Consider the following 14,082-nt stretch of genomic DNA (forward strand, 5'->3'; position numbering starts at 1 on the left):
TCTATATCCTTTATCGCTCCATCTGTGTACTACAACTCAAGAGGGTTTCTGTGTTTTCTCACCTTTGTTCGGAGAGAAGTCGCTCAGCGTCTTCATAACAGGATGGCTCTTCTTCAGCCTGAAGAACAGAGAACTTTTGTTCATCCTCAGTGGTTTGAGGCAACATTTCTTAGTTTTCACATGAAAACTTTAAGAATATATCAGACGCTCGTAAATATCTGTATGCAGAGAGTTTATTTCTCCCCTGAGGTCTTGTGAAACTACTTATTATTACTACTACTTATTAAAAGGGGCTGTGTTTAAAGTTTCCACCAATAAATCAATACTATATTTTTTTGACACTTTAATATTACTATGAAAAGATGAAATCCTCTGGCAGCCTCAACACTGTATTACTGAAAAACTTTACTTTCAACAACAGCACCAATTTATCTTGTTTATCCAAAGGCAAGATAACTGAACCTCGCCATCAACTCACCTGTAGATTTGATGGATATTGATGCCACATCCAATCAGGTGTAGCTTTTAGGTCATGTGACGGTGAAGGGGAGGGGCTAAGAAAAGGCTTTTGTGTGTTGTCACGGTGACTTTGGCCGTCAACGGCATGAGGACGCAGCTGCTCGGGTTCATCCAGGTAGTACTGTAACATAAAACACAAAGACAATACAAAGACGTTATGTTTGAAATCTTAAAATGGGTTGCAGAAAAAAAAATGGTGACATCAGATTTCAAACATTTAGCCACAATTCATGTCTGTCATTGTGCTCTGTTAATGCCAGAACTTCTTTTCTAGATTACCATGTAGTTTGGTGCAAACCAAGCAGCGACTACCACTGCCAACTGTCTTTCCTGCCTTTGACCCCTGCTGATTTGACCTCTTTGATCCTGCCTGAATGCAGCACCCCCTCCTGTTTTTGCTCCCTTGATTTCAGCTACCTGAGAGTCCCCCCCCCCGCCCCCCGCCTTACTATGCTGCCTTGATCCTGTATGCAAATGCCCTTCCTCCCTACCTTTTGGTTACCAATTGTTTGATCTTACGGTAGAGCTCACTTTAATAGCATTTCCAGAATGCTATTAAACCACTTCCACCACAGCAAACTTTGAACAAGGCCTTGAGTGATTTTCTTCAACAGAGCCAATATGGAAGTACCTCACAGGTGCCTCCAGGACTCACACTGAGTTGGCCTATTGTCGCAATATTTCAATAAGTTTAATATTTCTTGATTATGATACCTACTGGTGTGCCCTCAATTATAAAATATGAAAAAAACTCATGAAAAACCCTTTAACAGGGAGAAAATGGAAGAAATCTAATAAAGAGCAACAGAGGAGGGATACATGCAGTGTATTAGTGGTGCCAAACATACAAAAATAAGGTATTTTATCACTTGCCAATTGTAGTTGCTCTGCATGAGCCAGCATGACACGAATATGTTTTGTGACACAATTCTAATTGATATCAAGTTGTGATATCGATGGCCAAAGCGCAAAACCTCCTATCTGCAGAATTTTCTGATTGGCAGATTTCACTTTGGATGATGAGAACAAGGAAGGCTGCTCCTTTCGTTGTGACAGAAAAGTCACACAACAAAACAAAAACACAACGTAGAGTCCCTGGATGTGTAGAGAGGCTACAGCACGAGTGAGTTACACAATCACTGAACATTCATTTCCAGCGGACGAGGAAGCAAATACACTGAATTTAAGGAACTCTGACCCTAGTATACTACAATGTAGTAACTATTACATTTACTACGTCTTTTTACCTGAAAACAAACTTAATTTTATGTTTAATTTAATTTGAATTATTAACTTAATTTAGAGCAGCGTGTTGTTGAACCTCTTCCAACTTGCACCAAGTGCAAAAGCTCCTATCTGCACTTTGTGAGGCATTAATATCTAGTTGGTATTTTTAACACATTATATGATAATGTAGTCCAAAAACAATGTATTATTTATTGAGTATCCTTAACAAATAGCATTCTACAAGAAAACAAGTTTTTTTGGTTTTCTCAAAAAAGTGCATTTTTCAGATAGGAGGTTTTGCTCTTCGGCCAACGATGTCACGATTTGGGGAAATAAAAAACAAGTCTTTTTCTCGCTTACATTGTGGTGACTCCGCTGATTGTGTTTGGTCTGTGAAACACAGTATCAGATAAAAGTTAATTGATTCTCTTTGGATTTTGGATTGTTTTCAAGACTACACACACACACACACACACACACACGACAAACTGAGCTCAGGAGAGGCCTCTCATTTGTGCTCAGTTGCCCTTTCAAAATGGTACCACTTCACCTAAACTCTGATGAAGCACATTGAGAAGCAGAAGGCAAAGTCAGAACTTCAAGCTCAAATCCAGCAGAACTTGCTCTGCCCTCAGTTTGTATACAAGCTGCTCCAAAACATTGATTAAACTCTTGTTTCTCTACTTCACTGCTCTCAAATTTGGACTTACAGGTTGATTTCTGCTCCAATTTGTTTCATCCTCACTCAATACTCTTGTCAGTAATGAACTTCCATTAGAAAGTGCCAATTCTATTAGGCACAAACACACGTTCAGTCAAACTAACATACTGCAAATGAATGTACATAAAACCTCTCCAATTACAACACACACACACAAACACGCTTTGTCATCAGATTTGACCCTGAGAAACTCATCCACCAACTTTTCTTCCAGTTAACTGTAACTGACAGAGGAAAAACAGCTGAGGAGAGGAAGAAGTCGACATGTTTCTCTCCTGTTTTTATGGCGACAGTTAAAGTGCAGCCAGACTCGACTCATATATCAAGACTTTATGGATTCATTCGGCGGCCCAAGGAGCAGCGGATGAGACGGAGAAATAGGAGAATAAATAGACGCTTTCACCGGTAATGAGAGAGAGAGGGAGAGAAAATGAAAGCTGAGGCCGATGAAGTCTAATGGAGAGAGAAAACAGAGGGAGGATAGAGGACGGTTATTCAGGAATCCATCTTTACAAAAAAGGTGGATGAATCTGTGAATTCAGAGAAAATGTAAAAGCTGATGATTATGAATGTTGATGGAGCGTCTTCGGGGAGACGACATCACTCAGTGTGAGAGTGTGTGTTTGCTGGAACTTATCTTTACTTTAGCGGGTAAACGGAGAAAGATAACACACAGTGATACTATGTGTACAGATCCTGTTTTAATGACCTTGTGAGGACACAACTCTTGTTTCTAAATACACACATTGTGGGGACTCACTTCCCATCCGAGGAGAAAAAGTAGGGAAGTAAATTAATGACACAAGAAAGTGAACAAATTTGAGCCCTGTTCAGTCTGCAAGTCAACATTAGAGAGCGAGCAAGGAGAGATTTGTTGATCTGAAAGTGTGAAAACATTTTGTATGAATACATTCAAATGTTTGATTGTGTAAAAACTTTGTCTGAACAAATACATTTAATTTTTGAATCTGTAAGGAGATCATTTTGTGAACAAACGAAAAAAGATTTGCACAGATTTTTTCCAGTGTGTGAGTGCATAAAGAAGATTTGCACAAACGTTTGCAGTTACAGTCTGAATTAGCAGAGTGCAACATCACACTGAGAGCAGAGCGATTATTATGATTAATACGACCCGAAAATGAAATATCATCCCATTAGATTCCTCCATCCACTTTCAAATTCATTATCATTTTGTTAATAAACACCAAACACAAACGTCTGAGGCTGACGGTAGGTTTGGATGATAAGTTTGCAGGTATTTAAATCATTACACAGAGTATTGTACAAATTAAAACTTTGATCGCATGATGGTGCAAGATGAAAAAGTCACCGAAATGATTACAACTCATCCTGTCCGTACACAATTTCATGGCAATACATCCAATAGTTTGAGATGTTTCAGTCTGAAGGTGGTGCCATCTATAAAGACATGCGGCATCTAAATGTGTTATTAAATTAGTAAAAATCAAACTCCATATGATGTCAGATGAACTTTTTTAAGCTATCATGGAGCAATTTTCAGAGTCTAATTGAATTTAACTACCTAACCTCCAACCTGATTTGTAATATGTTGAAGCTTGCTACTCTAAAAAAAAGTGGAATTCGAGAGACAGAAGCAATTAACGGCATGATTGATATTTCATACTTTCAACACTCTCTATTGTTGTGCTGCAGACTGAATAGAGCTCATATTTGTTTTGAGCTCGTTCAGTTCTTTTGTCGTCAATATGCTCCCATAAAAAACGTTGGTCGCCACAAGGTCAGCCGCTCATTTTATTTATTGGTCGGTGTGTGTGTGTGTGTGTGTGTGTGTGTGTGTGTGTGTGTGTGTGTGTGTGTGTGTGTGTGTGTGTGTGTGTGTGTGAGAGAGAGAGAGAGAGAGAGAGAAAGAGAGAGTGAGTGAGATAGAGCGAGTATGTGACTACGTGAGAATGTCAAAGAATGAAAGACTCAGGTCAGGAGGTTTTACACACACACACACACACACACACACACACACACAGATGATGTTCATGTGATGCCATGTGCTGAATGTTACTGCTGAACTCCACAAGAAAACAAGCTCAGCAAAAAAAAAAAAAAAAAAAAAAAAAAGTGACATTCAATTTTTTTTTTTTTTTCTTATTGTCAACAAATCCCATAAAAAGTCCGAAACCAACAACGTGTTGGTCTGTGGTTCTCAGCTCCGAGCTCACTGGTTCCTACTGAAGACGTGCTGGTGCTCCAGTGAGTATTTCTGGCAGCAGGATGGTGTGTGTGTGTGTGTGTGTGTGTGTGTGTGTGTGTGTGTGACGAGGTCAAAATAAACTACAGTGTGTGTGTGTGTGTGTGTGTGTGTGTTCATGGTGATGAAGGAGGGTGTCATCCAGCACAACAGTGTGGCTCATTGATGAGTTTTTTTTTTTTGGACAACAACGGAGCTCTATGGCACAGAGGATAGGAAGATTTGGGATACAAAACACCGATTCATCGTTGGTTTTTGGTTCTTTTCACCACAGAATGTCAAAACAAAATGAAATGACAACATGACTAGTGGTTAAATTTAGACTTCTTATGATTAGTGGAGCTAAAAATGTAAAGTTTATCCTGAGGGTGGCACTACAGGAAAGGTCACGGGGTCATTCAAATCATTAGGATTCATCCACTCAGGACCAGGAATAATAACTACAGCAGATTTCATGGTAATGTGACCTTTAGATATCTTACTCTGGACTTAATACTGAAATCTATGATCATATTTTTTATAGTTAACCAATATAAATATGAAAATACTCAATTGAATTAGATTTAAAATGTTGTTTTTCAGGGTTTATTACTGTGTACTGTCCCTTTTAAACAGCCTAAATTTAAAAACTGAGCAGCATTTCATTTAAAATCTTTCGGTCAAGCTTTATTGTTGCAACAAACGGTTGCTACAGTGCGAATGAAAGCGACCTCACCTTCACCTCCCCATCAGTCTGCACGGCTTTACAGCAGGAAGTCTCTCTATCTGAAGGGGCGGGGCTCTGAACTCCCAACCACGCCCTCACACGCCCGCCATCAAAGCTGACCGGCTCACCGTCCCGTCCGTCAGGAGTCGAGGTCACCCACTGATCCTCGGAGAGGAGCCGAGTCCCGCCTTCCTCGGTTGCGACCGATGAGAAGAGACCACGATGACCACGGTCACGCCATCCCTCCCGTCGCTGTGTGGTAAACAGATAATAAACACAATAAATGATCATCATCCATCCAGTTAATATGTTAATACACCTTTAAAAATGTTTTTGATTTAATCTCCTTCCAAAATATGTACTTGAGCATTCAAAGAAATGTCAAGAAATTATGAAATTAACACCATAATTCTCAGTGGTTTTAGGAAAATCTTCCCCTCCATATAAACACTCTTTAAAGAGGCGTTACATCTGAATCCTGAGTGATGCAAATGAATGTTTATATTAAAGAAAATTATCAAGTAGATGCTGATACAGCGATGTAGTGAAAATCTGCCGAAGCATTTATCAGAAGCTCCATTATATCTTTTGTTGCTGCAATAAAAACAAAAGAATTTGCATCTCAGCTCAAGCTTGAATCTGAATTAAAAGCTTTACGAGCAGAATTTAAAAAGAGGACGACTAACCGCTCTGCTTACAAAGAAGCTTCAAAAAACTGAAAACACAAACTCCTAGAGGCTGCAACTATTTACAGAAAAGGGAAGCACAAAATTATGATCCCAAAAGGAGTGATGCAGAAAGTGTTTGTGTGACATTTTCCTCATCATAAAAAGTGTGTTTGCTTGTTGTCTTGTCGTCCGATTCATTAATTAAACGCTCGTCAGCAACCAAACTTCAGTTCTTAGATTTGGGACACCTCTAACAATTACAACTACAGATCTCCAGACAACAAACACATACTTTGAGGAAACAATCTCACCACTGGTTCCATTTGGGAGTAGTCCAAGAGCTTTTGATCATAAGACATGACCTTCATCAGCAGATGGCCAGTGGTTAATGGCATTATAGACGCTCAACTTTCTGTTTTAAAGACCTTTTAAAGACCTGCAGTTCAAGGTTCATTCTGGAGCTCGGATACACGACAACTGGACAAACTTCATCTGCTGAGGACGCTCATGTGATATTGTCAAAAGCACCAAAACGGCTACTGAATCAATCTTGTCATTTCCAAGGTCAAGGATGAAGTTTGATCCTCAACAAGATCATTTGAACAGCACAATAAAAAATTGCCTCTATCTTTATTTCAATGAATTATTATCTGCAGCACGTAAGAGCTGAAACCAGTGATGGCTTCCTGGAAGCTAGAAAATAAAACAAACAACAGGTGGTATTTCTTGGCAAATGACAAAGGAAGCTATGCATCATCTCAAAAATGCAAAGCCAAAAAAAAAAAAAAAGAAATATTGTCCAAAAGCCGGGCCAGTTGGCCTCGGTGCTGTGTTTTCAAAACACTGAGTCTAAACCGGAGCGGCAAAGCCTGAAATTGACGGAGCTGAAAACTGACGTAGCCAAAATTTTCTCCATTTAGGGCACATAGTGGGCGGTGGAGGGAGGGGGGGTACACACAAAACTCTGCAGGCACATGTTTTGAGTCACATTCATGCACCCGCAGGCGAGGCTACGCGGTTATAGATTTAATGAAGTACAACCACATCCAGTCCTCCGGCCAGACATCGCCTCGACAAGCCCGCGGAGAAGGCATGCAGACATCACGTCGTCATGAGTTCATCACCGACAAAAAAAAAAAAAAATCTAAATAAAAGTCCCTGTGAGATGACAAGAGGGTACACGCACACAATCTGAGGTCTTTGTTGGGGACGCTGCAGCAATCAGTAATCAGATGCTAATGCAGTTGTACGTGTGTCTCTCTCTCTGGTCGTTTCTTTCCCCCATTGGGCTTTGGGGTTCATCAGCAGTGCAACAGTGAGTGTGGGTATTTGTGTGAAACAGACAGAGACAAGAGATACACAGAGAGGGGGAGGGGGGGGGCTGCGTACTAGCAGGAGGATACTGTGACGATTTCTGCCCGTCTGTGTTTATTTTGGTTCCTTCAGTTTCTCTCTGCTGGCAAACGCCCTTTCTCCCTTCCCTTGTCTTGCCAAAATAAACCTAAAAAAAAAAAAAGGAGACTGATGTACCCAACAACATATAGAGGTGCCACATCCTGCAGCTTCATCAATAAATCAGTAGAGGAGGAGGTGAGCTGTTGTAACCAGCTCATAAAGCTGACACCCAGCGATGGAGAACATTTTTAGGAGAGCTGGTGTATCTGAACATAAATGACTGAAAGAGAGAGAGTGAGAGTGAGTGTCTGTGTGAGTGAGACAGAGACAGACAGACAGACAGTCAAAGCCTCTGGGCCATGCAGCATCTGGGTCAGGCCAGAACAACAGAAAGGAGAGAGTGAAATAACAAGAAAAACACCACATGGTTTTGTTCAAATTTGGACCTGATGCGACATCTTTGGAGTCATCCTACACATCATGTTTGTAAATATCTTAAAATTTAAAAGGATAAGGTTGGCAATTCTCCATTTTTCTATGTGCAGAACCAAACCGACAATGCACTGATCTACTAACAAGTATTGTGTGTGTATCCAAAACCAACATTTTTTTGTAAACTGAAGGGCGAAGAGGGCGTGCCAGTGTACATGGTATAATTAGCTCACATAGGTAAGTTGGTGAAAGGTCATGCAAGGCCTTATATGGTAAGCAGTAAAGAGAGGCCAGTATGGGTGTTATTTGGTCAAATTTTCTGTTTTTATAGCTGCAGCAGATTTTGGCAGCATTACTAAGATGAAAAATGTTGTCTTGGTTATAGCCTTGATATGAGATAGGAATGAAAAATAAAAATAAAAAAATCACTGCAAGGTTTTTGATGGTTGAGCTTTCAAAAATAATACAGCCATCAATGTTAACACTCTAATTCTCATACAAATGCCCATATCTGGCTGGTCCAACTACTACTAACTCAGTTTTATCAGCATTTAAGAGCAAAGAGCCTCTAAATTTAAGAGTCTAAATTTAGCTTTACAGGTAAATATAGGAGTCTATCGTCAGCATAGCTATGAAAATTAATACCATATATGCAAATGATGTCACCAAAGGGAAGCATGTAGATAGAAAATAGCATAGGACCAAAGACTGAACCCTGGGGTACACCAAACTGTACTTTGTGGATCAATATTAGGTTTTTTAAGCAGTGGTTTAATAATGGCTGTTTTAAATACTGAGGGCACAGAGCCAATGAAAAGTGTTTACAGAGCTTGACTTGCTGTGCTACATATCACAACCTCTTGTCTTTGTACTGAAGTTCTTTAAGAAATTAATTTAGAGAATGTTTTTTTTTCCCACCTCACGTGTAAATAAATGTACCATCGAGGATGCTGTAACTCACCAGGTCCGCCTCCTGGTTGGTGACGTCATTGCTGATGTCAGACTGAGAGCCGAGGGAACTGAGGTAGCTCCGCCTCTTCAGGCCGTCTCTGTGACACAGACCTACACACACACACACACACACACACACACACACACACACACACACACACACACACAGTATCATCCATGGTATTACATTCAACGCAGCCAAGATATTTATGTAGCTATGATTCTTTCCCATATGTCTTATTGCATCACATGTTGGGGGCAGGCTTGAGAAACAGCCATAAAACCTCTTGAGTCCTTATACAAACAAACTCTGGACAAAAAGACAATGCATTTCCATCACTGTAGGGTACCAGAGAAATACAATTTACTGATCTTTGACAATTTTAGATTATTCTCAAATTTGTGCCAAGTTTATACAATTTTAAATGGTTTGTCCTCCTCCACTATGTGACTGTGTTCACTCGCTCAGTAAGTTCTATTAGATCCTCCAGAATATCCTCTATACAAGATTGGACCAAACCATTTCGTCGTACTGCATTTGGGCAGTCAGCTTTCTGTGTGAAAGCCACAACTCAGTGGAACGTCCTACCTGATGATATGAAGAACCGTAGTTCTATCAATGCATTCAAGACTAGACTGAAACATGTACTAAAGACCACTGAGTCACACAGCTGAGTTTAGTTTACATTATTTCTAATTGACATTGTGGGTGTATGTGATGTATTTTGTATGGTGTGTTCTGTGTGGTTTTTAATGTTTGTTTGTTTGTTTGGGGAGGGGGGTTGCTTTTTACTGTTTGTTGTTGTGCTGTTGTATGTTTTTTGTCGGGGACTACAGATGCAAATTAGCTTCAAGCTAACTCTGGTGCATCTTTAATGTTTCAAACTGCACACTGTCCCAATCAATAAATAAATAAATAAAATCAATTTACTTGCATTAATTCTGATTTTTGAGCTCCAGTACCATACATGAATCTCTTGAGCCTGAACCAAACTTAGACCTTTTGTTGAAGTTTTTTGAGAAAATTACTTATGTTAACTATAATTTCTGACACACAAAGGTGTCAAACTTGGTGTAACAAGAGCAAATCCTTTGTATGCCAGAAGTTTGCCTTCTCCCAACTTGTACACAAGTTTGGAAAGAGTCTAAAGTCTCAGTCCTGCACTGAGAGTAAAATTGATGGTATGTTCACACAGGAAAAATGGCAGGTTTGTAACGGTGAAGAGGTGGACTGTGTGTGTGTTTTGTTTGTTTCTTATTTTGAGGAATTTCATTAACAACTCGAGTGACAGAGGACACAGTCAGCCAAACAGAAGACAGCAAATTAGATTCAGATTGCTGTAGACCTTCAGGCTTAACTGCTGCGATCCGGTAAACATGGTGTTGAATCTGTGATGTAACAGCAGTGAAATAATCGATCCCTGTGCAGACACAAAGACTCCTCCTCACTTCCTACCTGTGCTGGTGCTGAAATACGAAGAGTCGGCGTCGTCGCAGGAGACGGATCGTCCGATATCGACCGAGGGGTCCCACTCGAGCCCCAGGTGCTCATGGGAAGGAGAGGACGGCGAGGGGGGAGGAGGAGGGAGGTGAAGCGATGAGGGCGAGCCGGAGGAGAAGCCGAGGCGAGGGTTAGCTGATTGGCTGAAATCTGAAGGAAAGATGGACAAAACAATTTTGATGATTACTCACTGACATTTTTGCCACACATTGTACATTTCTGATTGGTCTAACACCCTTAATTAAATGTTTAAGATGCTGGTTCACCTTTAGGATGGTTTGAAATTACAGGGAGGTCCAGGTTGGGTTTATCAAGCGCTCCCTCTTCCTCTAATAAAGACTCTGAAGGACAACCGGAGTCTGTAGCCTGAGACAGAATCCAGTCATCCTCAAACACCTGTAGGAGGAAGAGGAGGCAAACTGTCATAAAACATATGATTTAAACATAGTAACAGTAAAAGTAACAGTAAAAGTAACAGTCCTCCACATATAAAAAACCCCCCAAATGTAACGATAAACAACAGGCAATAAACAGCACAATGATTGTGTTTTAATAAGATCTATTTATTGGAGGAGAAAGTTTTTTTTTTTTTTAAAGATGTGTGAATAATACACAGCTTCCTGAAGCTTGAGAAAATAAATAGACTTTGTGTTGTAAACTGGATGCATGGAGTTTGAAAGATGAGGATATTTAAAAAGGAAAGATGTAATTATTATGGGACTCGTAGGATCCATTATTTTTGAAGCTTGACCCATACTGGGAACCAGGGGCTGCAACTGACAATTATTTTCCTCACGTTTTGTCTATAAAATATGAGAAAACAGTAAAAAACACTCGTTATAATGTCTTTGTTGTGTTTGTTTTGTCAACAGTCCAAAACCCAAAGATCTTCAGTTTACTATCATGTATCACTCATAAAAGTTTAAAACTATCTCATTTAAGAAGCTGAAAGTTTTAAATGTTTGTCATTTTCCCTTAAAATTACTAAAATGATTATTAAATTATCAAAATAGCTGCAGATTAATTTTCTGTCAATCAACTAATCCATTAACGACTACTCGTTGCACCTCTACGAGGGACTGAAGTCGGGATATTTCAGCAGCTGCTGCTTTGATTTCAACCTTTCTTTTTAAAAATTCTGACTCTTGCAAGTCCATAAACTTTATGGACGTTAGATATTAATTCACAGGTGAGACTAAAACAATAAATCCAGGTGGTGTGACTTAGTACTTATAGATATCCTGTGACTTCGATGACAGTGAATATTTATAGGTTTGTAGGTTAAGATCCCCGTCCCTAAGTGTGTATTTGTGTGACTAGAGAGTGTTTGAATTTACTTGTATAAATGTATTTGTGTTATAAGACAGTCCAGCTGTTTGTGAACTCAGAAACAGGTGTTTGATGTCCTTAGTAATCCATTCATTTTAGTTGTTACCATGTGTGTGTTTGCTGCCTATATATGTATGTGTGTGTATTTACGGCGTATACATGTGTGTGTGTGTACCAGTCTCATGCTGAGCAGCCGGGTGTGTGTCCGTGCGATGTTGTTGTAGACGTGGCTGCAGCACCGCAGCAGCTCCAGCAACTGGCTCTCGACGTGCTGAGCGTCAGTCGGCTCGCTGCGCTGGATCAACGCCTCGCCGCGCTGCAGAAGGGCATTAATGCGGCTCGAGTTCACGCACACACACTGCTGGAATGACTGCACACACACACACATACACAAAGAGACAGAAAGTAAATATATAGTACATGAGGTATAAGAGAGACTGTAAGAGATGCATTTAGTTATATAACACACACACACCTGCAGTCGTCTCAGCTTTTCGCAGGTGTTTCCTGTCAGGTGTTCTACTTCACTCAGACGGAAGTCCAGATCAGCCAACCAGAGAGCAAGATCCTCTCGCTCCACCTCAAACCCCTCCCACTCTGAGACAAGGAGCTGAGAGTGAAAGCCTCAAATTATTCACCTCGGTTTGTTAAAGCTTCAGTAATTATTCAAAGTAAAAATTCAAAGTTTTTGAAGTCACAAAATCAACTTCTACACTTTCTTTTGAAGCAAATTATCTTCACTCAAAGCTAACTCGTCACACTTCTCATCAGGGCTGCAACTAATGATTATTTTCATTATTGATTAATCTGACGATTGTTTTCTCAATTAATCGTTTGTCTATAAAATGTCAATAAATATTGAAAAATGTCAGTTATAGTTTCTCACAGCCAAAACTGATGTCTTCAAATGTCTTTTTTTGTCCAACGAAAAACCCAAAACCTGAAGATATTCAGTTCAGTGTCATGTATGACAAAGAAAAGCATTAAATTCTCACATTTGAGGGTCTGAAACTAGCAAATATTTGGCATTTTTGCTTTAAAGACTAACATAATTATTATCAAAATTGTCAATAAATCAATTAATTGACTAATAGTTGTAGCTCTACTTTTCGTTACATTTACACTGAATATGCTAATTGATAAAGACGTAGTCCAAGATGAAAAATGTCATTTTTGGATGCTTTATGGATATGCTTTTTTATTTTATTTGGCACCAAAGATTTAAGAAAAGAAATAGACATTAATCAATGCAGCTTAAATCAGTTCACTAAAAACACTCAGAAATAAAACTCCGACTCTTTGCAGACGACTTGTAACTGTTTGTTACAAAATATGTTTACAGCAGAAACTGCAGTTGCTGCAGCAGCAAAACAAAGAAATATGTTTTTAAGATTAAAATCTGAGGTCAGAAAATAAACCATAAATTAATGGTAAAAAGAAACCATCAGTCTCAAAACTGTAATTATCTAACAACCGATCTCTGCAGATATAACAGCATAAGTAGTTTTAGTATTATTATCAGAGGGTTCTGACCTTCAGTTGTCCTGTGATGGATTCCAGTTTGGCGTTCACATCGTCCCATCTTGCGCCACACTCCCTCGTCGACGCCAACGCCCGAGCCTTCATGACACCCTGAAACAGCCGAGTCAGCATTCGATTCCTCCGCGTCAGACTGTCAAGCTGGACGAGTCGAGATCCCGCCTCACAACGCAGCCTCTGAACACACAAACAAAGAGTCAAAGTCTGAGGCAAAAAACACACTGTCTAGTATTTACCTTTAACTGTAACAGGAAGCAAGATTATTTATTTTATAAGAATAACATTTCTGTAAATGTGCCAGTGTTAGCAAGCTGGCTAATTCTCAACAGTCAAAGTTTTAGTCCTGATATTTACGACTGGTATCAGTCAAACTTAAAAGAAACTTAAATCAAAATACAAGAATATGTACAGCAAAATGGGCAATAAAAGAACAAATTTTGAGGAGCGAGACGGAGTGCTGCCTGACTCCAACTTTATTCAAGATGTAAATCAGGTAAAAGACAATTTGTCTGCATTTAATGACTAATTTTTTAGGTCTCAATATGAACGACACATAAACCAATAAATGAATGAAACAAACAATCTCAGAGATTAAACTTTTAGTAGTTTAATAATAAGAATAAAAATAATATATTAGAATATCAGGAGGGATATTCAATTTCTGCCAATAGATCCCCCTAAATCTTACACACTGGTCCTTTAATCAAAACTAACATTGCATTTCTTGATCTTTGTGAAAGTAAAGACTCGATATTTCCTTTAACGATGAGGTGCTATATGGTTCAAATATGAATTCACTCTCAATTTAAGTTATAATTTATCGATGGGTGGAGTTATCTCTGACTTTTGTTTGAATATTTCTATTTAATT

At 39.3% G+C, this 14,082-nt stretch overlaps 1 protein-coding gene across 1 annotated transcript in view; it reads right to left on the minus strand.

The window, feature by feature from the left end:
* Positions 1 to 14,082, minus strand: part of si:ch211-137a8.2 (uncharacterized protein LOC777613 homolog) — a 39,720-nt gene that overhangs the window by 4,663 nt on the left and 20,975 nt on the right. The window contains exons 4-12 of the mRNA XM_067595510.1: positions 13,207 to 13,389; positions 12,149 to 12,283; positions 11,849 to 12,043; positions 10,611 to 10,740; positions 10,300 to 10,494; positions 8,854 to 8,954; positions 5,407 to 5,649; positions 479 to 640; positions 63 to 118 (exon numbers count right to left, since the gene is read on the minus strand). Of these exons, the coding sequence (XP_067451611.1) occupies positions 63 to 118; positions 479 to 640; positions 5,407 to 5,649; positions 8,854 to 8,954; positions 10,300 to 10,494; positions 10,611 to 10,740; positions 11,849 to 12,043; positions 12,149 to 12,283; positions 13,207 to 13,389 (1,400 nt within the window). The remainder of the gene's footprint in view (positions 1 to 62; positions 119 to 478; positions 641 to 5,406; positions 5,650 to 8,853; positions 8,955 to 10,299; positions 10,495 to 10,610; positions 10,741 to 11,848; positions 12,044 to 12,148; positions 12,284 to 13,206; positions 13,390 to 14,082) is intronic.

Source organism: Thunnus thynnus, chromosome 7, assembly GCF_963924715.1.
Source record: "Thunnus thynnus chromosome 7, fThuThy2.1, whole genome shotgun sequence".
Lineage (NCBI taxonomy): Eukaryota > Metazoa > Chordata > Actinopteri > Scombriformes > Scombridae > Thunnus > Thunnus thynnus.